Genomic DNA, 26,844 nt, shown 5'->3' on the forward strand with positions numbered 1-26,844 from the left:
CTCAAGCCAAAGAATTAACAAATTAGAAACAACAAGGAAAAAAGAAAATTGATTGCAGGTCTGAGTTTTATTTCTGGAATTCCTAAAGGAATTAAAAGATATCTTAAGTCTAGCTAGAAATCCGTGCCATTTTTCTTGTTCCTCCTGCCTTGTTTAGGGTTAGTCTTGCACAGATCACAGTAGGGTGTTTTCCCATGATTTGAAGTCTAGAGTAATAAACCTTTGAACGTTATTAGATGATGCCAAAAGTGATTCTGTTTAGACTGGTCTCAGCTCCTCATTGATCTCTCTTTCCTTCCTCCCTCGAAACAAACAAAAAACCTCATATATTTTTCTTAGTTTTGTAGTTCAATTTCTTTCATGCTCCTAAACATTTTTAAAAGTATCTTTTTTTTTTCCTTCAGAGAACTTGTCACCTTGAGCACTTACTGCTTTCATTTGCCACCAGAAACAGTGGCATCATGACCTTTTCATATGGATATTTGCCGTTAGAAATCAGTATTTCTTTTGGCATTTGGATTACTCATTTGTTTTGCTTTAGCATCTACTTTAATTTTAGTCTGGTTTTGCCTCTTGTTCATGTACAATTCTCTATGAAAAGAAGCAACTGTATCTGAATTTTCCTCAGTGCCAATATGGAAAATGAGGAAAGAGAAGTTGTGCAGTTTCCATTCATGCGTTTTTCAAGACCCAATTGGCGAAGTCCCTGAGGACCATGATCTGTCCCAAAGCTGACCCTACTTTGGGAGGGAGGTTGACCTAGAGACCCTTCCAATCTGAATTATCTTTTGATCCTAAGTTGGAAAATGAAAGGACAGTTTCTGAAGAAATAGTTGGGAAGAACAGACACTACAGAAGGACTATGTATATTTCAAACTCTTCAAAAATCATTCATTGCAAAGATGCTGATATTTACTGAAAAGTAATTAACTGTTTTCTCAGAGGTAAAAACAAACCAAAATAAACCAAACCAAAACTGAAGACTTTGAATGCTAATATTAGTTTAATGAATGGCTGCAACACATGGTTGCAGTGGCTTTTAGCACTAATTTTTGCCCAGTATTTCCCCAGAAAAAACAACCCTAAATGTCTGTTACTAAAAGCATCAGTCATAAAGAAGATCAAGGAAGTGCTGGTACAGCCATGTCTATGTACGGCATATGAAGGAATATAATGATATATTATACGGAAATGTAGAGGGGAAAAAAGTGATAAATGTTAAGCCATGTGAACACTCTTTAAGGACAGGCTCCTAATTGCAAATGACAAAGCTGTGGGCTTACAGAAATTCTCCTGAAAGATTTATGCTCCAGAAAAGTAAGATGCTCAGCTAGCTCAATGGGCTCCAGATGGTCAAACAGCAGGCAGGCTTTTCCTTTCTTGGAAACCTTCTTTCTCTGTGTAACTCTTCTCATCCAGTCATAGGAAGGACTGCAACAGAAAAATAGGTATAATTCTCAATTCTGTTTGGGTATATGTGAGTGTAGTCCACAATTTGAACACATAGTGTAAAATTACTAGAAGACAGACCATGAGCTTTCTGATCTGTCACATCCAGTGAGTAGCACCATTCAGTTGCATAACAGAAGATAAGAGTTTCAAAGGCATTTCTACAAATGATAAATAATAGCAAGTTTCTATCTGAACACAGATGATGTTCTCTATGATACAGGAAGTCATAATGAAAAGATTATTTGGAAATAGAAGAACAGGTCACACCAAACTCTAATGCAACATAAAAGAAAGACAATATCAAGGAATAATTTTTACTCTTTAAAACCACAGGTCTATGAATAACAGAACAACAGAAACAGTCAGTCAAACAGCCAACAAAATAGTAAGCGGGTGGACAAAAAGGCAAATCATTTTCTTGCAAGAAACAGAATAATTTCTACCCATATACAGAAAAAGCACTTCAGAGAGCAGAAAGTTTGCTAATAATATTTTAAGGTGAAGATTTAAGAGGCAATATTTATGTAATTTCACTACTACTGTTCTTGCAGGAAGTCTTGCAAACTTCATTGAGATTAATAGTGTTGTCCTTCCAGGTTACTATGCCATTTTTAAATAAGGAAAAATCTCTATGCATATGCCAAAATCTTGGAGCAGATTCTCCTGGAAGGCATGCTAAGGCACAGGAAAAACAACAAGGTGCTTGGTGACAGCCAGCATGGCTTCACTAAGGGGAAATCTTGCCTGACCAATTTGGTGGCCTTCTGTGATGGGACTACAGAACTGATGGACAGGGGTAGAGCAGTTGACGTCATCTACCTGGACTTGTGCAAAGCGTTCGACACTGTCCCACATGACATCGTTGTCTCTAAATTGGAGAGACATCAATTTGATGGATGGACCACTCAGTGGATAAAGAACTGGCTGGATGGCCGCATGCTAAGAGTTGTGGTCAATGGCTCAATGTCCAGCTGGAGACCAGTAACGAGTGGTGTCCCTCAGGGATCGGTGTTGGGACCGGTCTTGTTCAACGTCTTCATTGCTGACATGGACAGTGGGATTGAGTGCACCCTCAGCAAGTTTGCCGATGACACCAAGCTGTGTGGTTCGGTTGATACCCTGGAGGGAAGGAATGCCATCCAGAGGGACCTCAACACGCTTGTGAGGTGGGCTGATGCCAACCTCATGAAGTTTAACCATGCCAAGTGCAAGGTCCTGCACCTGGGTCGGAGCAATCCCAGGCACAGCTACAGGTTGGGCAGAGAAGAGATTCAGAGCAGCCCTGCAGAGAAGGACTTGGGGGTGTTGGTTGATGAGAAAATGAACATGGGCTGGCAGTGTGCGCTTACAGCCCAGAAAGCCAACTGTATCCTGGGCTGCATCAAAAGGAGCGTGACCAGCAGGTTGAAGGAGGTGATCCTGCCCCTCTACTCTGCTCTTGTGAGACCTCACTTGGAGTATTGTGTGCAGTTCTGGTGTCCTCAGCATAAAAAGGACACAGAACTGTTGGAACAAGTCCAGAGGAGGGCCACGAGGATGATCAGGGGACTGGAGCACCTCCAGTATGAAGATAGGCTGAGAAACTTGGGGCTGTTCAGCCTGGAGAAGAGAAGGCTGCATGGAGACCTCATAGCAGCCTTCCAGTATCTGAAGGGGGCTATAGGGATGCTGGAGAGGGACTCTTCATTAGAGACTGTAGTGATAGGACAAGGGGTAACAGGTTAAAATTTATACAGGGGAAGTTTAGATTGGATATAAGGAGGAAATTCTTTCCTGTTAGGGTGGTGAGGCACTGGAATGGGTTGCCCAGGGAGGTTGTGAATGCTCCATCCCTGGCAGTGTTCAAGGCCAGATTGGACAAGGCCTTGGGTGATATGATTTAGCGTAAGGTGTCCCTGCCCATGGCAGGGGGGTTGGAACTAGATGATCTTAAGGTCCTTTCCAAACCTAACTATTCTATGATTCTATGATTCTAAAATCAGGTGAGATACAAAAACCTGTCTGGTGATGTTTAAAAGGTAACTTTCACTTTAGTGTGTCAAGGAAATAGTAGTGTAACCATTTTGGTGCAATAAAACTACAAATGTGAATGCTAAAGGTTATCCAGTTAAATCATAGAAGTACACTGAAAGCCATTAAAAAACAAAAAACATAAAAACCAAACAAGAAAACCCCAAACAGGTTACTGATGAGAGAACAAAAACTTCCCTGAGAAAATGCAAGATTTACACAACATGTAAGTCACTGCTTTACTTGTCATTCTGCATGAAAAATTATAGGGAAAAAAGTAATATTAATCACTTAATTGGCACTAGCTTTGTCAGGAAAATTATTCCTCTCCCATTTATGTTAAAAAAACTTACACACCGATAAGAATCTTTTCTTTACTGTGACTCCAACTAGAATTTCAAATCTGTAGTAATTTCAAATATAGAAGAGAATACAATCTTTCTGTAACTGCTTTTTTGCACTCAAGATGGCCTTTAGCACTTTTATATTTTGCACTGAACTAGAATTCTACTGTTACAGAGAGGAAGACGTTGAAGGTCATGACATCCTTACATGCTGGAGATATCAATAAGGTGGATGTGATCCTCATATCCAAGCTTACTGGCTACTTCTCGAAACTCTTCAGTCAAACGAATCAGCCCAAGATCCAAGTTAAACTCTGCAGGAAATTCCAGAATCCAGTATCTGAAATCCAAAGACAGCAGTTACGACATGCCCAGGGATTCAGGTATAACATTCAGTGTCTGTATATATATATGTACTTACATTTTATTTAATAGGACTTAGAAGTATTTTAGACCTACTGGTCTTTGGACAGAGGGTAGACTACCTTAGCCTGTTGCTTCTGTAATTATAGGTGACACTGAAGTGGCAAAAGCCACTTTATCTTTTAATTTCCTTTGGTTAACCTACCACAGCACAACACAGCAGCATTGTACTGAAATACAGAATTTAAGCGATGTCTCAGGTGCACAAAACAAAAGGCACACACACATATTCTGATTCAGGCTGCCAGGACACCCAAATGACACTTGCACTTAGCCCTTGTCCAAGTGACACACTCTGTTCAGAAAAGATTTTTCAATGAAAATGAATACATGAATTTGAGTGGCAGTCTTACCATGATAATCATGTAAGTAAGATGTCTCCTCTACTGTTTAACTAGGGTATGAAAAAGGCTTTATCAGTCCTGCTTTCAATAATTCCCCCTGCCTTCACAGTGATATAACTTAGTCCAGAGGAAGGAGGAAAAATGTTTGAGGGAAGCATGTTGTGTCATGTTAACTTAAAAGTTCATGCTTGCTCTTTTATGGAGAAAAGTTCCTATACAAGCACAGCCTCACACATGGAAGACTTTGCATACAAACGAAGTCAGATACAGTCAGTGCAAGGATCAGAACATACTTGACCTGTAATGGTCAAATAGTCCAACTGGCATCACTAACACAGTCCTGTCACCACAAATTGTGTAGGTATTGTGTGAATTGAAGTTGACAGCCCAGAGACAATCTTCTTCTACCACACTAGATTACATCTGGGAGGAAAATATGTCTCTTGTCTACGTGGCACTGAACTAGTCTCTCTCTAAGAAATGTCATACTCAAACACCAGCTAAATCATAGCATAGGTTTTTAGCTCAATGCAGTTAAGTGTCTTACAGGCTGAATGGTTCAACTTAATTGTTTTCAAATCAGAGAAATTCATTCTTCACTATAGACTGGAGATCAAGTGAAAAAAAAAACCAAAACAAGAAAAACAAACTAACAAAAAGCAAAGCTTTGTATTTTTATATTTCCATGGTTTAGTTTCAATATTTACAAAAAGAAAGTACATTGATGTTATTCACAGTCGCATAAAACCAAAATGCCAGAGGGTCAGAAGCACACTTACCTCATGAAGTAACAGATTTTTAATCTGAATTCATTGCAGTTCTCCCCATTGGCATCTCTATATGTATCCTAGTTAAAGAAAGGTTTCTGTGCCTTGGTTCAGTAATGATCTTTTTAACCACAGAAGACTCTGACACTAAGCCAGCTTCCTAAAAATCAGTATCAAACTTTCCTACTTGAGATAACTACAGTATGTACTGATATTTCATTCACTTTTGTAGCATCTTAGGGGACAAAGACCATTTTCTGGCTGCCACTTTATTTTCTGCCCTAGCAAAAATGCTTCTATTCTATTATTCTGCATATTCTGCTGAAGGGTTTGTTGCTAGCTCTGGCTAACCAAATGTGATAATAGTTCTGATTACGGAATTCTCTGAGGGGTGTAAATGAGACGTAGGTGCTTAGCTACCACTGAAAGTTCACAGTAGTCAAAGGCCAGCCCACCATGATACATTTGAAAAGTTATCTTGGCCATATATTTCCACTAATTCAAAGTTAATGCAAGATATGCCTCAGCATGCTTGTACATATGGAGAAGGTCCATAAGCAGAAGCATAAAGCTCACAGACTTGAGCTTTCAACTTAGGTTGAAAAAAATTCACCTCCAAACCTTTTGTCACTGATTAATTGACACATTTTACACATGCAGTAACAGAAACAATCTGCTTTTGACATTATAATATTGATTTCCAAGACTTTGTGAAAGGATATGTGGACAGAAGCTTGCCAGCCAGCTCTGTGGAAGGCAGATACCACCGGTGCATTAAAAGAAAAGTTCTTGGCAAAGGGTTGGAGCACCTATTTCCCTTGTCATCTGCAAAACAGAAAGAGTTAACCACATCATTCATGAACAGAGAGGAGCTTTTATTCTTCAAGTGGAGTCAGATAGAAAGATCAAAAGTAGAAACGTTGGTTTATTATCTACCAAATAGGTAGGAAATAACACCAAAGCACAAAAATGCTTCTTTAGGAGTAGTTATTTCAGACTGTAGTGCTAGGCAGTTAAGGGAAAAAAACCCAAAACAGTGCAGATAATGGGCCATAGCTAAAAAAAGTAATCTCAGGGCAGGGACAGCACTATTCTAAACGTTATACAAAGAGACTGGCAGTAATCCAAAGAAAGAACCCAAAATTAATCCACCAAAAGTGTGGGGATTTATGTACAACCACTTCCAATATGTGTTTTAGTGCAGCTTTATAGCTTTATGGTAACAATTGGATTGTTAAAAAAGGGATCTGCCTCAACTAATTAATGTCAAAGCAGTATCTCGCATCTGTGCCCAGGGCCCCATCTCCAGCTGCTTTACAGACCAATGTGTCTTTGCGGTATGGCCACTGAAACTACAGAAAGAGTTATTCCCTGGCAGGCAAGCTGACCATCAGTCTTCCTCATCATCTGCAATCTTGGATTATTCTCTGTATGTCACTCTTTTAAAAGACAGTAGATTGTATGCATGTGTGAAACAGGAACAACACAGGCAGTACACTTGTCAAGAGAGTGTGTATACAAGGAAGAGAGGCATGATTTCCAACAGACAATAAGTATACAGGCTCTATGTATAAGAATACTCTAAGTATATGAATACTTTCATTAGGTTTTAGAATAACAGGTTTGATTATGGTCTATAGAAATGCATATACAGGGATTCACTACACTCAGTAGCAAGACCCATTTGTCCCTCAATTATTTAGTCTCTCTTACCTTTAGATATTTATTTCTTTCCACAAGGGAAAACAATTATTACCTCATTCCAACCAAAAGCGGTCCTGCATTTCAAGAGAATCTAAATGTAGCTTTGTGAATTAAGGCCCCATTGCAAACTATTTAAGACCATCCATGAACTCATCTGACTACAATGTGACATACGTCATGAATAATGGTGCTATGAATCAAAGTCTATTTCATCACTTCTTTGCCTCAGACCTGGTACATCACAGTTTAACAAGAGTAAAAAGATTACATGAGCCTTAAGTCATAGCCATGTCAATTATTCCATGATGCTTCAGAAAACCTATCCAAAAAACGAGTGGTCAGAAATGCAGCTGTGTAACCACTTAAGACAAAAATCAATGCCAGAAATAACTCCTTGAATAATTCGACTAAACACTTCTCTTGGTGAAGGCCAGCATTTTAAAAACCACTATACTCACCATTGTGCATTATCTGTATTACGAATATTTAATACAGTATGCATGTGATTAAAATTCTGGCTCATGTGATTCTGGTCCAAAATGAAACATGGAAAACTTTACAGAACAGAAATGTTGTTTGCCAAAGGAAAGACTGGCTAAATCAGAGAACAGCAGGGGTTATATTATAAGGTGAATTCCAAGAACGGCAAAGTAAAATGTTGAAAACTCATACCAAACATTTCAATACAAGTGTTCAAAAGCTCATCCAAAGTTGCAGCCTTCCCAAGTGTGTTTGACCCCATTGTCCTTTAGTCGTTGTCAAAAAACAAGGGACATTTTCATCAAGTAGAATGCTGCCTCTTCAGCTGCACAGCTTTTTCACTTTATTTTGTAGGTTGTGTTCTCAGCTGGACTTCAGGGAAAATCTGGAGAAAGTAAAAGAAATCATAACTATGTGGAAGACTTATCAAGATGCAATGTTTACAGTTCAGCTAATCTTCTTTGTAAACTGGTTTTCCCCCACATGATACAAAGCATGTGGGATTGCTGTCAGCTTTCCCTACTGTCCAGGTTTCAACAACTACATTCCAGCTTGTGTTTTTAAGTGTTGTCCAATTGTTTGTCCACTAGCACAAAATAAATCTATAGCTAGGGTCATAAACCAGAAACCAGATGGTAAATGAGGACATGCATGTACAGTGACGCACATTGTGTTCAGGTCATTTTATTTACACTTGATAAGTCGCTTTTTGTTAATAACACCGCTTTTATGTTTTTAAGCGTAACTGTTGTTTTTTTCTCTAAGGTTACAGGTTCATGGTAACGCTAATGGTCTTAACTGGCACAGACTGCATAAAATGTATAATGAAGTTCACAGCAAGCCTTAAACGAGGAGGTGATTTTTCAGAGAACCTTAAGATCAGTCCCTACAGCTTTTTAAAACAAATCTCATGGTAGCTGGCCACTCACAGAAAGCTGAACTCATATAGAAACTTCTAAAAAGTATCATAAATCTACTATGCGTTTAATTATCAAATATCCATTCACCCAAAGATGCACAAAATACTCTGTTACAAGTTTACTCTCTGTACAAGAGTACCTTCTTTCCTCTTTCAGTTACAGCAGCCTTCCAGTACCTGAAGAAGGCCTACAAGAAAGCTGGAGAGGGGCTTTTTACAAGGGCACGTAGTGATAGGACAAGGGGGAATGGCTTTAAACTGAAAGAGGATAGGTATATATTAAATATTAGGAAGAAGTTCTTCACTATGAGAGTGGTGAGACACTGAAACAGGTTGCCCAAAGAAGTCATGGATGCCCCATTCCTGGAAGTGTTCAAGGCCAGGTTGGACAGGGCTTTGAGCAACTTGGTCTAGTGGAAGGTGCCTCTGACCATGGCAGGTGGGTTGGAATTAGATTGTTTTTAAGTTCCCTTTCAACCCAAACCATTCTGCAACTCTATGACAGACCTAGCTTCAGAGTCCTGCAGGGCTCAAGCTGCTCTAAGTATGCAACAGTGTTTTGCTTGGAAAATCTTCAAAAGATACCAGTCAGGGAAAGATACAAGTCTTAGGAGGAATGGCTGAGGGAACTAGGGTTGTACAGCTGGAGAAAAGAAAGCTCAGGGGAGACTTTATCCTTCTCTGCAACTAGCTGAAAGGAGGCTGTAGTGAGGTGAGGGTCGGTCTCTTCCCCCAAGTAACAAGCAACAGGAAAAGAGGAAATGGCCTCAAGTTCCACCAGGGGAGGTTTAGATTGGATATTAGCAAAAAATTCTTCATCAAAAAAGTTGTCAAAGATTGGAAGAGGCTGCTCAGAGAATGGTTGAGAAGCCATTCCTGGCAGTATTTAGAAGAGGTGTAGATGCGCTTAGACATGGTTTAGTGGTGGACTTGGCAGTGCTAGGTTAATGGTTGGACACAATGATCTTGAAGGTCTTTTCCAACCTAAGTGATTCTATGATTCTATACTACTATTTTTAGATGGGTTCCTGCAGCCAAGTTCTTTATGGTCCAATCCAACAATGGATTTAGACATGACACACTTTTTCCTGAAGCTGACAGAAAGACCCTACAGGAAATAAGCACAGCTCACTGAGTCTGGTGTTTCTACAAGTCAGTGCACACACTATTCTGCAGCCCAGGTCAGCCAACAGGAAACATGAGCAGAGAGGTACAATCATTCAATCCTGCCCTATTTCTGCCTTCCTCCTATCTTAAAGCAAGCACTTTCCTCTCTCTGAGCTTGGTGGTGCAGACCCCCCTCTTGAAGGAACACATCTGTCTTCCCAGGAATCCTGCAGAACTCTTATTTGCCATGAATCAGGGGAAAACTATTCCTTTCACAAAAGAGTAAGTAGTCAGAGCACTCACCTAAGAAAAAGGGGAAGGTGGGTACACATCGGATTTGAACCCATGCTTAGCATTCTAGCATAAAACATCCTAACAATTATCTCTGGGGCTAAGCTGGGCAGCCTCAACCCCTCCTGCTAGAGGTGTGCCATCACACAAGAACCAAAGTTGTCTGAAGTAGACCAGAGAGAAAATACAGGGAGATTTGTCTCTCTAACCTGATGGTCAGGCCACATGTGAGCCAGGGTTACCCTATGTTCAGTGTTTCTTCCCAAGACTGTTTATGTATTTGAAGTGAAAAAGTAAGCAGAGCATGCGTTTTGTTTACTTGCTTTGAGAGTTAGCCAGCAGCTAAGCGCTGTTTTTCATGATCACAACTCCGCCACCTTTTGCTAGAATCCCACTTTGTGTATATTTGTCCTTTTTGACCATCCCCAAATCCTTCTCTAAGTGCTTAAATTACTGGCTTGATTTTTTCATGGAGGCAGCTATTTAGCTTTTCCAACTTCATCTGACTTAGGATTTTTAGAAGAGAAAAATACAATAAATTTCACATTGGCTATTAAAAGATATTTTTTAGTCAGCTCTTCAAAAACATAACAGAGAAAGGCTGTTGCATTTTCTGCATATCCCTTGAAAATTACTGAGTATGAAATGTGGGGGAGAAGAGATTTGATGTGGCTTTTCAGTTTTGTTAGAATTACCATCCTCCATAATACATAACATAGGAGAGTACCATCTGTCTTCTGCTGGAAACACTATAGAGGTAGCCCTATAGTAATTAACAAGTAAAATTGCAGGATTCTTTCCAAATTATATGACTACTTAGGTAGTTGCTAGATCTAGGTATCTAACTAGTAGATACCTATATCCTGATGTTACAGCACTACTCCCTCAAACAGCCCATCTGACCAATAAGGGGTTTTATTCTCAAAATGCTTCTAAAAGAAGAATAAAATGTTTCCACTGGAGAAAGAACTGGCAGACTGGGGCTAAGCTGCATATCTGCAGTTCAGACAAACCCTGATATCACAACTCTTGGCTGCAGACTCCAACAACCACATCCATTACATCATTATTTGTATAATTAAGCACTGCTGTCCTACAAGAACAATAAACATCTTGTCTTTATCATGCCACAGTGGTATCCAAGCACATCACCAGCTTTATAGTGATGGATGAGCAAAATACAACTATAAATTTCATTGACATAAATTCAATATATTCTGATAGTTCAATACAAGAGAAGCACAAATAGAAAAAAGAAAATAAAATCATAGCAGAGCTTTTCAACATGTAAAGAATTCAGCATTTTTGAAATAAGCAGTTAGTATTAAAAAACTGATTGGCAAAGGTGCAGTCAGACTTCCAAATAAAGACAACCTAGAAAATCTGTGCCCTCCGGTGCTTCTCAGCATGTCTGAAACATCTCATTGCCATCCAGCTGTTTTAGGAGGATTCAGGAAAACTGGATAAGAAAAACAGCTCACTCAATGAGATCCCAGTGAATTACTGCACACTATAATAATTTTATTTTCTTTATGATAGAATTATCAATCCTATTGGGTTTACTCTGGTTAAGAGAGGCTATATTAAGAACACAGGAGACACACAATCCTCCACAGCCACCCATTCTCATTTCTTAATCAGGCCACTTGAAATTACAATCTCCACTGCAAGTCTTGCTGGTAACCTGCCACATGCTGGGAAGATATTTCAGGGTGATATTCAGGGATGGGTGAAGGCTAGGGCAGTAGGAATATGATCAGTATATAACTTAGCACTTAACTCAAAGCCTAAGGCTCTGTCTAAAGGACCCCCTTCATTTACATAATATTCCTAATAACCATGTCATGATATCAATCATTTCATAGAATCATAGAATAGTCAGGGCTGGAAAGGACCTTAAGATCACCTAGTTCCAACGCCCCTGCCATAGGCAGGGACACCTCACACTAAACCATGTCACCCAAAGCTCTGTCCAACCTGGCCTTGAACACTGCCAGGGATGGAGCATTCACAGCTTCCCTGGGCAACCCATTCCAGTGCCTCACCACCCTTACATTAAAGAACTTCTTCCTTATACCCAATCTAAACTTCCCCTGTTTAAGTTTCAACCTGTTACCCCTTGTTCTGTAACTACAGTCCCTAATGAAGAGTCTCTCCCCAGCATCCCTATAGGCCCCCTTCAGATACTGGAAGGCTGCTATGAGGTCTCCACGCAGCCTTCTCTTCTCCAGGATGAACAGCCCCAACTTTCTCAGCCTGTCTTCATACTGGAGGTGCTCCAGTCCCCTGATCATCCTCGTGGCCCTCCTCTGGACTTGTTCCAACAGTTCCATGTCCTTTTTATGTTGAGGACACCAGAACTGTACACAGTACTCCAAGTGAGGTCTCACGAGAGCGGAGTAGAGGGGCATACCTTATTTCATGAAACATTACCATTATGGGGTATGCACTTTCCTACTTAGAGGGAAACAGAAACATCTGCAGTGATATGCCCTGGAGTTAGAAGTTTGTGATTGCTTGAACTACAAAACATAAGAGTCTGTCCCTTCCTTGACAGTCCGTCTTGCCTTCACCCTGACTGCCACATGCACACAGTTACTTTGAGCAGATGGCTTTCCAATAGTACTCTTATGCACTATAATTACATTTTGTGTTCAACGTTTTGGAAGTCTTGAGATGGCATTACTGTGGACTGCCTTGATAGATGTATTTGAAACAAGCTCTTGAGACAGCCATGGTCAGGTAACACATTAGTTTTTCAAAGGACACTCTCCCAGCAAACTTCTGGTCTTATGCAAAGCACCAAGTGGTGTGAACAGAGTGGGCAACATGCAGCCAAATTTTACATGTTGGCTACTGTAGTCAGTAAATCCAAAAGACTCCACCTTTACAGCTGGAGGCTACTAAAGGGAGGTCCACAGGGAGGTCCACACCTACAGGCTATTGCAGTTAACTAATATTAAAATGTCAAGCCAGCACAAATACTTGTGTGGGCACTTTCACGTGGATTTCAAGCAATTTCTATTGGTTACAGGCCTAAGCTAAACCAATAAGTTGGGTTTAAATAGGCTTAAATTTGACATACAGAGAAATATTTACATAGCTAAATGAAATTTAAACATCTTTTTAGCTAAGCCAAAGTAAATGTATATGTAGCATTTTCCCAATTAATTAAAAGTGGGCTATTTTCCTTCTACTTAGGGACAATAAATAGAGCCACATGCAAATAGTTCAACTTTGACACAGAGGCACCTCTATGGGTCTCAGTTTATCCATAAACTTTCCAGAGGCCTGCACGCAGGAGACTCATATTCTTTACAAGATTAGGACATTCTTGGGAGTTTAAGTAAGCCAGACCTCCCCTCATTTCCCCCCTCCTCCAAGCCTACACAACACATCATTGAATACTTGCATTAAACAGCTTCCACCTAGCTGCTGGAGAAGAAGTGCTAAATGTGAGCAACTGAACAGAGAGATCAGATCAGGAGCAGTATACAGAAAAAGAAGCCAAGAAGAAACTGAGAGTCTCATGAGAAGGCTTAAGGATTTATCTTTAAGGTTTAACTTCCCTTGCTACACCTTCTTCCTTTATTCTGTATTGCTCATGTCCATGGCAAGCTCCTCAGGACAGAGTTCATCTGCTACCCTGTAGATGTAGTGGAGGTTCTCACAATAAGATCCTTTCTTGTGATTACTGTAATTACCATAATAAGAATCCCAGTGGGACACAGGATGGCTGCACCTTTGCCTGCACAGGTGCAAACAAGATTTCTGTTTGGGCTCAAGTCAACACAGGTCTTTGGTTGCCTAATGCATGAAGCTCCTGCAGTTTTTTTTCTCCAGGCTATCAAATACTTCTTGTAGGTGGTCAGTACCAGTTTATTTATTACAATACAGACAAGTCCATTTCTAGAAAACTCTGCGCAAGTGATATATGCAGTGAGACTTCTTCAGTGTCTGACATATGCTAAAGCTGTGCTAGGCAGGAAAAGGCAGTGATGTTGGGCTGTCAGGTAGCCTAATGCCACCCCTTCTGTCCCTGTCCATGACCTCAAGCATCACATGTAGCTGGCTGCAGGATGGCACATGTGGCTTACCGATGATGTTTGTCATGTGGAGTGAAGACACAAAGAACAGATTGTGGCACTGCTCCATGAACGCAAAATATAAGCCTTGCTGGGGGCAGGAGGGCCTTGTGCTCATTCAGTACTCATTCACCTTTGCTACGTACCTTCAGACAGTAGTTACACTACAAGCCACAGTAACTGTCTACACCTTATTACCTTGATTCCTTTTTTTTTTTTCCTGGATCAAAGGGGAAATTCAAAAGACTAGACAGTATCTGAAACGGGGAGAGGATGTGGAATGGTTCAGTGTATACTGCTGGTGGATGGCTAAAGCAAAACCTCATACCAATGACAGACGCTGCGCAGGTCACGTTAGTGGATTCACAGCACTACAGACGCCATGGGATAAAGTTTCACCTACTTCATTTGACTTGCCCATCCCAAAGCAGTGTCATCTCTGTAAAACTTAAAAAATTTTAACTTTATTGCCAATTAACGTAAGTATTTAATTACTGTTTTGAGCATTGGGAAACAAAGAAGACAAACATTTAAACACCTTTCCTCCACTTTCCCAGGCTTGGCTTCACTCCAGACACCTCTCCTCCTCCCCTGTTACTACTGCAGATTGCACCCTGTCCCTTCAGTGAGGTAATGAGGAATGCAGGATGTCAGGGTTGGTAGTTTCTCTCAGCTGCTCCTTCCTTCTTACTCTGGTCCTATGCTACAGCATGGGTCCTCTATGGGCCATAGTCCCTTAAGAGGCGTACAAACTCTGGCATGAGCTTATCCACAGGCCACAGTCCCTTCAGGGAAGTACCTGCTCTGCCACAAAGCACGTCCTCAACCTCTTACCTTGTTCTTCCCTTTGTTCTTCCCTTCTCCTCTCCATTCCCTTTTCTCTCCATGTTCCCTCTTCCTCATCATTTTCTGCCTTTTCTTCAATACGTTTTCACAGAGGTGCCGCTAACTTGGCTGATGGGCTCAGCTGAGCTGTCGCCTGCAATGGGTTCCTTGCAAAGACAGCTGGAAGCAGCTGTGTCCAAAACAGGGCAGCCCTCAGTCTCCTCCCACAGGTGCCATGACTGCAATCTCTCTGCTGCCAAAACCTTGTCATTTACATCCAATATAGTCTCTAAGGGACGAGCATTTGTCACCTTGGTACAAAGGTATGCATGTTACAAATTGTCAAAATGTATTTCATTATGTTTAATTTTGAGATAAGTGTCCACTGAGCTAAGCATTTACTTTTGGGTCATCACAGGTCACCCAATTAACATAAGAAGGCTATTATAAATGATTTCAGGGCCTAGACATATACTTTTCTAGAGGAACAGAGGTTAAGTGAATAGGACCATGGGTAAGAAGCCATCTGGATATATGGATCCACTCATATACACTACCAAACTACTGGAACCACATAATGCCTTGTGGGGTACAATACACACTGGTCAAACATAAAAGAGAAGCTAAGAGAAATCATGAGGAATGCTAACGGACAGTCACATGAGCAAATAGCTCGGGTAATCTGAAAGCTGCTTGATTAAGGCTTGAGCTGCTTAGACAGCATTTTGTTTAGCATTATCTCTTTCTGTGAAATATAACCAAGATGATTTCAGACAACAGAACCCCCCGGGTTTCCTCATTTATAACCTTCTAAAATAATGGATAACTTGATAACTGGACCTGTAAAAGCAACAAAGGTTTTATTTTCAATTGCAATTCTAGCATTTTATGGAACTGGTTATCTGCCATACTTCTTTGTCCCATTCACTTCTACATTTGTTTTCTTAATTTACTGTGTGGATATTTACTGCTACAACTGTAACTCCATCTAACAACAGCAGTGAAATCTGAACATACATCCTTGAGTTGTTCAAAGTACTATCATTATGACATCTTCCACTTTCCATGGGTCTAGGTAGTACAATTGCTCAGAATACATGATGTTAAAAGGAAGAGCTGAAGGAAGACTGAAATTTTCAGTCACACTTCTTCTTAGTAGATTTGATACAAAAACTGTTTTTCTATTCCCAGTAAAGCAAAAATAAAATTACAAATATCAGGCATTTATTTAACGTGTATGACACCAGAGGACGCAGCTCTTCTGGGAATCTTTGCCCTTCAGATGTGTTAGAGATCTCCAGAACCAAAGTACAACCCACTGGGAGAGGACAGCTAACAGGAAGAGTTCACATACAATAACTCAGTCTTTTTTTCAGAAACCAAATCAATACACTGTCAATACCTCTTACAAGTTATACTACTGCCTGTAAGCTTTCAGAGAAACTCTTGGCAAGTACCTTGGCTACTCAGACTTGCGTACAACTCTTTACAGCCTTTCATAACTGCGACTGCTTTGTTAATGTAGCCACATAGGTCAAGTTAGAGGAAAAAGAACACCTTACCAGCATATATTCTTGTTCGATTACACCACTATGTGCCTTTAATGAGACTGGACCAGCCCAAGAAAGAATATTTTTGTAGTTATTTAAAAAAAAAACAAAACTATGGGGAAATAAACAGCCTGTCAGTTCTGAAAGACAAAGACCCAGTATATTTATTACCATATGTTACAAATTATTTTAATATTTTATTATTATTTACCTTTCCAGCTATAGTATCTTAAAGCCAAGCTGGGAAAATCACATTTATTTATTAATTTGATTACTAAGAAATCCTGGGCCCTATTTAATTAGACCTTCTGATATATTCAGCTTGGAGATCTATATTTTCCTCCCATACAGCTTATTTTGTCTTCTTTTTAACTAAGCCAAAATTCTTCTATAGTAGCAGAATCCCTGGGTAGTGTCTTTTCTGAAGGTGTTATATCTTCCAAGAGTTATGACAGCTTGAAGAGTCAGTACTGCTTTCAGTTTCACACCACTTTTCCATCAATTTTAAGGCAAAGAAGAACCACAACAGCCTCTAACCTGTATTAAAATTTACTAAATTTGGTATCAAGGTTCTTGTCTGATAAACCCATGACTTCCAAATTAATTTTCCCTTGAAAGAAACTTTTCCAGTCCATATAATTCTGTAATTTCCAGTTACTTTCCATTGTAGACTAACTGCTCATGGGACAATACCTTCTAGGCCCGCACTGGCAGACAGCCTTATTGCAAACATCTGTGCCACATATTATAATGATACCACAAGAATTACAGACACATATGGAGCTTCTTAAGCATGTTAAGCTCTACAGGCTTGTGCTGATCACCCAGACAATAGAGGTTATAGCCAAGTATCTCAAAGAGCAAGTTGTTAAAACACATCCCCTCTTTTCTTTTCCATCTCTGCAGCTATGTTGTATCAAGAAAAGATAAAATTCTTTGCAGTCACAGATAACCAGTGAAGGGAGACTTCAGCACTTTCTAACTACCTGCTATCATTTCTAGCATCAATGAATACATCTGATTTCCCATTCTTTCTGGTTTCTAGCATTCCCGTAACTGAAGAATACCTGCAGTTACTTTACATCTCATAAAAGCAAAACTATCACCTTGTGAGGAGGGGAGGTTAAGTGTGTGTTTATTTTTTCTTCTTCAGCCGTGTTCTCCCATGTGTTACCTTACTTCTCCCACCATAAATTCACAACCTATACCTATCCTGGTGTGAGGAGTTGCCTCCTGTGCAGCAAGAGCAGTTTTACTTCTGACCTTTCCTCCTGTGACTACAATCAAAACATAGATCGGCTTCAGTAATATCTTAACCACACATTTACAGCCTGGGAAGTACTTATCAGTGCAGTAAATTGAGGGCAGCAACTGGCAAAACAATAAAGGCAGGAAGAGGCTTTAAGTAATGGGAAGCTGGATGTCTGAGATGGAGCAAGACTGAGTTAAAAGGACGGGGGCAGGACAGAGTTTTGGCTCCTTTTGCTCGTTTGGCTGTTAAAGCAGATTTCTAATGGCACTGTTCTTCGTTTTCCCTTTGATGAATGGTTCACATGTAACTGCTTTTTGCCTACAAAAGTGCTAATAGGTCTCAGACAAGGAGAGAGACTGGACCAGTTGCTAATGGCCAGTAATCCTTCTCACTCCGTGGTGGCATCTTCCCATTCATTTGAGAGCAGTTGCTCTTTAAAGAGGATGCAGATTAAAACGGTACACTAGAAAACACTGACAGACACACATGCCAGCAGACAGACCTGCTGCGTGATCCTAGGAACTCATGCAAATTGCTGTCTACTGCACATCACATGAACCAGGGATGCCTGACTTGCCTTGTGCAGTGTACGGTTTTGCATCTGAAGTCACTGATGACCCACAACTCACATGCAAGCAGGCGTGCAGAAAGGCTGGTAGAGTAAAAACACAGCTTGGAGGTGAGGAGAGATCCAGCAACTTTCTTTGTGAAATTCTGTCAGCAGATGCTGGACATCAAAATAATAAACAGTTCCTCGCATCTGATTATTTTATATGAGTTTCCCTTGGGAAGATGGGTAAAACAATGACAGCTTCAGTTTCTTAACGATGAAAATATTTTAACACAGGGGGCATACACTGTATCTTAAGTCAGTTCAGAGGCTTTTAAAAGAGTAAGCCTCCAACAGAGAAGGACGTGGAAGAGATTATTTGCTTTTTGTAGTGTGTCTAACTAGATTTTGTACTTTAATTTAGAGGTAAAATAGCAACTGTCAGTCAGCTGACTAAACCTTGTTTTCTTACTAAGCAATCTACTAAGAAACACACACTGGTTAGTACAATCATATGAAGACACACAGCAAACCTCTAAAGCTGTTTACAATATAAGAAGAAGTCTACAGAGTACAGGATATGAAAACAGCGTCATCACAGTCGGTTCCTATATCCAAGCTTTTGGAACAGAGTGAGTTTTATTAATAACCATGTACTTTCTGAACAATAAGACAATTTTCAGCCAACAAGTTAAATGCCTTCTTTAAAAACAGAGTAATGGCAACACAGAAATTTCTCATCAAAAGACTTGAAATAAGCTCATCTGAAGAGGGTGCTATATAAAAAAAAAAATACACATAACAGCAAGACAATTAGAAAAAGAGGAAGGAGCAATGTAAAAAAAAATCTATCTCAAAAAAAAAATAGGAAGAGCATCTCACAGCCCCTGCCTTAATAAGTAATACATTAAACAAGTAACTTTGATCCCGAGTTTGCTAATATTATTTTGGTAGTTAAAAATTTCTTATATGAAAGAATATTTAACACAGGATTGCAGCTACACAAATAGCCCACTTCCACAGTCACAGAACACATTGCTACAACAGGACTTCAGAGAAACAAATCTTACCAAAGCCCACTGGCTAAGTTTACAATGATCATGTCTCGTGATGCAATACACTCTAAAGCTCGTGTATTTGTAATGCAATCGGTATTTTCTACCTAAAAGAGTAAGATCTGTGGAAACCCCCAAAATACATACTTTGAAGAGGTGCTACGCCAAAGATGCACCATTATTTGGAAAGCAACAAGAGAAGTTGCTGCAGCTGTAACAGCTGAGAATTACATACTTGACCAACTATCTTTCTGGCTGTGGAGATAAAGACCCTTCAGCTAATTGGTGGCATAACACCTTTGCAGTGGCTGGTTTAGGCCATCCCAAATACCTGTTGCCCTCATGAGTAACCTAGGAGACACTTATTAAATTCATCCAAGCCTGTTTGCTTTGTGTTTATAGAGGAAAATCCTTAGCATATATTTATCAAATTTAAGGAGTTTATCAGAATTTCCTGATCATAACTCCAATAATGATTAAAAAGAAGGAAAAAAAATAAATCCTGTGGCTATGTGGCAAAGCTAATAGTAAGTGAAAAAAGTGGTCAAGTAAGGGGAGGAAATTAAAGGGAGTGAGGTGTGAGGAAGGTGAGATAGAGGCTTAGGGACTTGTTTTCCCTCCCTCAGTATTTAGCATTGAAAGACTGACTGCTATTGCAGCCAGGTTTTCAAAATAGCTCTCTCCTTTTCAAGCTTACTTTCAGACACAAATTATATTATAAAAGCACTAGTATACCAGATAACCATGCCCAAGTCAGAGTTTACACCAGTTTCGGAATCAAGTTAAATCAGTGCACGAATTCCAAAAGGAGCAGATTTTGAAACACAGACATAAAGCAAATTGCAAAAGAGCCTTTATTTAAGTTATATTAATCTGAAACCCACTTCTCTTATTTTGGTTCTACAATGTGAGCTGAGATCTAAATCCAGAAGAAGGATTAAGCACCCAAATCCTGGCTCCCTTTCACCTCCAGGGCCTGACTCCAGAGGTGGGATTCTCAGCCTAGTCTCTTACTTCTCACCCCACCCCAGAAGGTGACTGCCTAGAGCTTTTAACCTCTCTCTGCATTTTAAATATTAAAGTCTCCAAATGCCCAACAATGGGTTTGAGAATCCCATCACAGTCAGCAATGCCAAGAAGCTGTGTTAAGCATCTGCTTGTCACACCTATCACATCACTCCTATACTAGGTAGGGGCAGCTCTGGTGCGAAGCTCTTTATCCGAGACCTTTGAATGCTCCTTAAAGCTGTGATAGGCGCAGGAGCAATTCTTCCCATTAGCAGAAGGATTGCAAATCTCCCACTGTCTTGGCTGAGACTACAGGGTATATTTACCAGTCCCAGAACATCAATGAAATTCCACATTAAATGAAATAATGAAGGTTTTTTGGGCTACAGGGAGAAAGCAAGCAAGAGCATGACTGTATAATTTAAGGAGAAGAGTACTCACTTAAGAAGAAGTTGGGGGGGGGGGGGGGGGGGGGAAGTGAATTCCAGTTCCTGCTCCAATGCCTTCTTAAAAATGCACACAGGCATTAGGGCAGGGCTTGGAAACCAAGAGTTTTAGGAAGGGTGGCAGCTGTTCCAGGAAGTATGTGTTCATGAATTTGGTAAAGCAGAGCATGAGTAAGCAAGCTAAAGTAGGCAAGACATCTTTAGCAGTGGAGGTTATTATTAGTCTTTTAATAAGGAGGCTATTTCATGAACGGTGTGATAAGGCTGGAATGTCATGGCTGTTCTGATTCAGATGACAAAAATCACTATATATCCAGACAGTAAGTTGACTAAAGACCTAGTTCAGCAAAGATCTTCTGATGTAATTTTCCCCACCAGTAATAAATTACATATTTGCATACACTGTATTTTTGCTTCCCACTAGCAACAACAGAAATTTCCAAACAAGCTCTGGGTTCAAACACTGGGTCACTGCAAAACAATCAGAACTTACAAAGCATGCCATATGAGCCAGCACCAAGGTTATGAATTGGGTGGACCTAAGTGAATTACAGGTTGTGAATGGAAATCTATTTGTAATAATGCTACTTCAGATTCAGGAAATTCAATTTGGTGAGACCAGAGTTTAAGCCGGACAAGGGTTATGCCTCTTTAAAGAACATGACAAAGAACATACACAACTTTGGGTTATGTGTTAAAGGCAGACTCATCAAGAAGTTTAGCAAGCATACAAATACATTCTATATAAGTCATGTTCAATCTATTTGACTGTATCATGCATGACTTACCTAAATATTAGCCTCTAAGACTGATTTCTACATTGAAAACCATATACCTGTTTCAGTCATGGGGAGAAAAATATACTTCAAAAGGAATGGAAAATCCTTGCTCATCTTGGAGATCCTGTTCCTGCACACACTTTCCACACTCCAGACTCTTCAGCACAAGCTCACTGCTACTCTGAGTGGAACATCTGTTTACACAGCAGGGGTTGAAAAGAGGCAGTTTTAACAGTAGCAGAAGGAGTTGTATATCGAAATGTACTGTTATAACATGTAGTATCAATATATATTAGCTACTGTTATATTAAACTTGGTATGACTTTTGTGGTAGCCCAAAGCAGATACACCGTTGAATCACTAATATTAAATTTGTGTTTATTTATGATGATATAGTTATTTTCTGTTTGCAAGAACTGAATATATCAAGTATCTGAACAAGAATAGCTCAGGTTTCACTAATTTTGCACAGATTATTATGCCTGGCAGGATTTTGAGATGTTGAAGCCTTCTCCCGTTGCCTGAGAAACTCCAGATCACTACTAAAGAAAATATGCATAAATCACAGGTTGGAGAGTACAATGTACAGACAGTCAAACCATTTCACCATTTGAATATGGTCAGAGGACACTGCAGCAAGAGGAGCAGTTTTTCAGAGAAGTGAGACAGCAGATGGCCACCAAAATAACAAGAGTAATTCCCAAGGGTAATTGTATTTTCTGCTGAGCTGTAAACATCAGTCGTGTGGGTATTTCCACATGCCACACTTTGATCCTGACCCCACAAACACTTAGAGAGAGGTAAGCTGAATTTTCCGATGGGACCACTCATGAGTTCAGCTCAGCAAGTAACTATGTGTTTGCAGGATTAGCCTTTGCATCTAAACTGGACTCACCAAGTCTGTGTTCTATTGAATTTGCCAGTGCTTGTTGCTGATACTCTTTTACCTTCAGTACAAGAGAAAAGTTCTTCCCTGTCCCAGTGCTTCTAGTCTTGTCTTCAGGTGGTTTTTAGATATACCAATAAGAAAACCTATTAATAAAAAAGTACTACTGCACTGGCTATTGACATTGAATAGACAAAAACACAGACAAAAGCAATGAACAGCAAAAATCAGAAGACCTGAGAATTTGTTTCATCTTTTTTATTCAAACACTTGGGTCTAAGACATTGCCATTCCTGACTTAAAAGAAAGAGCAAATGTGAAAACAAGTCTATCAAATTTGCAGTTAAAAGAGATTATAACACAAATACGTTAACAGCAAAATATTCTGTGCAAGTTGTTTAGAGTACCAGTACAAACGTTCTGCAGCCAGGCCTGGACAGATTAGGGAAGAAAGAACCACCTAAGTTCCACTCCAATATTTTTAAAAGTAGTTTCCTCCCTTTATTCAGGAACATCCTGGAAGTGGCTCCTCTGTATTATGGCATTTTCAACTAAAGGCAGGGGCTGGCAAAACTGCAACTACTTTTCAGCTAGATGTTTTGCTACAGAGAAGAAATATGCCCATTCAGAGAACTGTAAGTCTGCCCTGATCATTTCCTTAGAGTAAATGAAAAGGATTTAACAGGAACCTTACATGGCTCTCCAGTGATATGAGTATGCACTGAACTTCTGCAGAGGGACAGCAATGGTCACACTGTTATTGAATCTCTTTGACTATGTAATAAAAAATTCCAGGATGAACAGTTTCTCTTAGGTGATGGACTTTCTGGTGATGTATCGCTGAGAAATGCAAGGGCTGAGTACTTCCCCAAACAAAGCATGCTGAAATTTAATTAAGGTACCTCATGTCTATGCAGACTTGCCTTGACTTACACGAACATAAAGAGGGGAATATTCCAAAAGCTGACCACTTGAGGGACTGTGGAAGGGATAGGGAAGGAGAAGGTACAACAGGAATGGTCTGAACTCCTATCTATTTTCTAGTGGATTTGGGGTTTTACTTGGGTTCAAAGCCTGGTCCTTCAACAGTCCTTTTCATCTGACTGAGTAGTTTGCTTAACAGAGAAGATGTATCACAAACATAAAATGCCTGGTTACAAGCATATTGTGTCATTGTCTTACCAAAAATAAATTCCTACAATTCTGAAGAAAAGGAAAGTTATTCTGGGACCAGAATAAAAAAGCAATAGTGGACCAGCTATTCTGCCTGCCCCACATGGGACAGACACCTAGACAGGACTGAGGGGCCCCCTTGCAGCCAAGCTTCCCAGGGGATTTGAGGCTCCTGAGCACAAAGCCAGGCACCTCAGGGCCCCATATGCCTGCTCCATTCATGGTGTCGTGTGCCATCAGCGTGGGAGGGCTGCAATGTAATCACAGCCTCATAGTACTTCAGCTCTTGGTTCAAAGGCAGTCTACCCTCAAAGACATGGACAGGCAGGAAGCCAGGGAGACTTCTGGTTTTGTGAACAACTGAAACTGATTTGACATTTTCCTAAAAAATTTCCAGTTAACTGTCAAAGCCATAAACTATGGTTCAAAAGAAAAATAAAAATCTTCAGGGAGAAATAAAGTTTCTCTTTCTTACACGAGAAGTCTTTGCAAAAGGATTATGCTCTCCATCTTTAAAGGAGGGACCAAATGATCCACTAAGCCTGCTGGTGTTTGCTCTTGGTCCTGTTCTGAAATTCAGGCTTTTTGACTTGATATACACCTTCCCCAACAGGGTCCAGCAATCTTTACTTCTGCTCCGCTTTAACCTTCCTCAAAGCATCTGGCAGCCCTCAGTCTCATCATATATCAAGCTCTATCACCCATTCGTTTGTTCTGATTCCTCCTAAGTCTTCCTCCAAAACCCTTAATTCACCTCTACATAAATAATTGATCAAAAGTTCATTCATATATACATTGTATTCCAATTCTTGTGTTTCAAACCAAAACTTACGACCATAACAGTCCAAAATTATCAGATGGGGGAAATCAGTCATTCATAAAACAGAAACATAAAAAATGCAAGTATCCAAAAAGAGATTCAATTAAAAACTTAGACATATTTAGGAGACTCAGCCCCAGTTTTTAGAGAGGATTCTTTCAATCTTCACCATCTAATTATGTCTTCTTATCCAGAATGACTTAATTATATCTTAATCAGTCTTCACTTAATCATATCTTCACTGTCTTACTCTATTTCTCTGCTTCTTTTTTCTTTCAAAAAAATTTTGCATTCACCCCCAGAAAAGTAACCAGCCATAAGCAACATTCTTCAGATTGTTTTGAGGGGGCTACCTCTGTTAATTCCTTACGTGTGTATTTTTAGGACAAATACCGAAATTGCTCTATACTCAAATTGCATCATTACCTATTGACTAGCTCTACAGAGAAAGGAAAATACATTCATCATAAACAACCTCTTCACTCCATCATCTGAGTAAATAAGCACCATTTTCCCTCCCTGGAAAAAACCACCATACCTGTGTTATTCCCGCAAGGGCAAAACCAATGTTGCTGTTAATCACAGGTCAGAAAAATACAGGCATTCTGAGCATGAATGACTGCTTATCAATGAACTGACAAAAAATATGCCTCATCCTTAAGTGTTTTTACGAAAGGTCTAGGATGAAAATAGGAAAAGAGTGGCAGTTTAGAGTTAAAAAAAGCCAACAACGTACCACCAAACCAAAAACAGGGAAAATCACTTACTGTATTTGGTTCTGCAGAGGTATTCAACACAAACATCACCCTTCCTTGTCCAGCTGCCAAGTGCTAAAGCATGAAATGAGCAGCTGTTTCCTTCAAGCTGGGGCTGTGTGTCTTAACTAGTCACATGCCCCTCCTGATAAATCTCACTGCCGTGCCAGGAGGTCAGAATCTGAAGATCATTATTCCCCTTATTAGAAAATCCTTTTCATAACAGCAGCCTTTGCTAAAGCATTTGACTGGAACATGGTGCTATGTGCTCCATAACTCAGGGTTGTTTTTTTTAATGACTAACACCAAACAGTAGATAAGCCTTAATCGACAGTAGGGGCAGCACAAATGGAAAGTTAAACACCTACCCTTTGATCTCTTCAGGTTTGTTTCTAACTTCACAATTTGCTGTATTTAAATTTAAAACATCAGGAACAGGACAATTTAGAACTCTGTGATGGTCAGGCCACTCCACAGATCATGCAAAATATGTGAACAATCCCACTTTCAGGGATTAGCTGTACTTAAGGGGCAACATCACTACCTGTTGTGTTTGGATAGTAGAGTGATGAGTGCATTATTAATACTGGAGGTCATTTTAATTTTGGTAGCTAGCATTTTTACATCATGGATTATGGGGTTGCATTGTGCCAGACATTGTCTAGTCAGACTGTGATAACCCTTCTGAGGTGGCGACTATCAGTCTAAACAGAGAGAGCAAAATGGGAAACAAATGCATCTTTATCCCCATGTTCCCAGATGTAGGACAAACGAAGGAGAAACACTGAAGTCACAAAATGAACAGATTCTGATGGAATTTTCTAGGGTGATAGTAGCCTTACATTACTGAAAGGCAGCTGAGACTCTGAACTTAATTCCCTTTAGCGTGGCTACATATTTAAACATATTTAGATATTTAAGGACAAAGGCATGCTACCAATGGGATTTTGAGGGTGAGATGTCATTTTCTGAAACGCATATAGGTTATACTGTGCTGAAACTCCAGTGGTACTTTATGCTGAAAAGACAGGACACTGGCAATTGCCATACCTCAGTATAAGATGTAATGGTATTTTATTGTTTGGTAAGCAACCCAGATCCTGCAAGACTGCATGGTCTCATTGGGTTATAATACAGGGCATTTTTCAGGGATTGCAAGGGATTGCTCAGAGACAGATGCCTGTTGTTAAAATTTTAAATTGTAACAGCGTATCTAGCTGGCACGTTGGTCAGCAACTGATGAAAGCCTTGCAAACCACTGCGGGCGAGGGCTGCAGCAAAGAAGGGGAACTCAGATCGCTTCTTTTGACCTTACCCAGCTCTTCATGTTATATAAACTCGCGCATGGTTACAAAACCAGTCCACCATCAGCGCTGCCAGCAACGCCTGGAGCAGGGAAGAAGCCCTTGTGCTGATTACCCACGACTCTGTGAGTCTCTTCTGGGTAACTGCTGAGTTCCCCAGACAAGCTTTCACAGCAGAAACCTCCCGCATCACACGGACACTCCTAACCCAGCCAGACGTGGGTGTACCCAGCCCACTGGAGGTGAAGGTGCCCAAACCCCGACCTTTCCCCGGTGACACAGCAGGGTTGGGTGCCTTGTTTGTCCTCGCCTGCCCCCTGGTCACCTACGGCAACAAGTGTGCGGGAAGGGAGCTTCAGTTCTGGCTCAGGTCCGGTGAGGCCGCACCCGGCAGAGGAGCAGAGCCGCGCCCCGCCGGCCGTTAGGGCCGTTAGGACCCTCACAGAGGGGCCCGCGGCGCCCTCGCCGGCGGCCCGTCCGGTTGAATTCGCTCTTTCGGCCAGACGTTTCTGAAG

At 40.4% G+C, this 26,844-nt stretch overlaps 2 protein-coding genes across 6 annotated transcripts in view; one reads left to right on the forward strand and one right to left on the reverse strand.

The window, feature by feature from the left end:
* The window catches only part of RASGRP3 (RAS guanyl releasing protein 3), a 50,411-nt gene extending 25,118 nt beyond the window's left edge, over positions 1–25,293 (reverse strand). For 4 of the 5 annotated variants that reach the window (XM_061471010.1, XM_061471009.1, XM_061471008.1 and 1 more), the window contains exons 1-3: positions 5,353–5,457; positions 4,015–4,146; positions 1,284–1,431 (exon numbers count right to left, since the gene is read on the reverse strand). In XM_061471010.1, coding sequence (XP_061326994.1) covers positions 1,284–1,431; positions 4,015–4,146; positions 5,353–5,357 — 285 coding nt within the window. In that variant the 5' untranslated portion in view covers positions 5,358–5,457. Of the gene's footprint in view, positions 1–1,283; positions 1,432–4,014; positions 4,147–5,352; positions 5,458–6,062; positions 6,166–7,716; positions 7,910–21,400; positions 21,586–25,037 lie in introns of those variants that run through there. The other variant, XM_061471011.1, reaches the window with a different exon arrangement.
* FAM98A (family with sequence similarity 98 member A) overlaps positions 1–26,844 on the forward strand; it is a 185,086-nt gene that overhangs the window by 49,600 nt on the left and 108,642 nt on the right. The window lies entirely within an intron of this gene.

Source organism: Pezoporus flaviventris, unplaced genomic scaffold (assembly GCF_033815535.1).
Source record: "Pezoporus flaviventris isolate CSIRO_AGI_PZ_B2104156 unplaced genomic scaffold, CSIRO_AGI_Pfla_v1 ptg000066l, whole genome shotgun sequence".
NCBI lineage: Eukaryota > Metazoa > Chordata > Aves > Psittaciformes > Psittacidae > Pezoporus > Pezoporus flaviventris.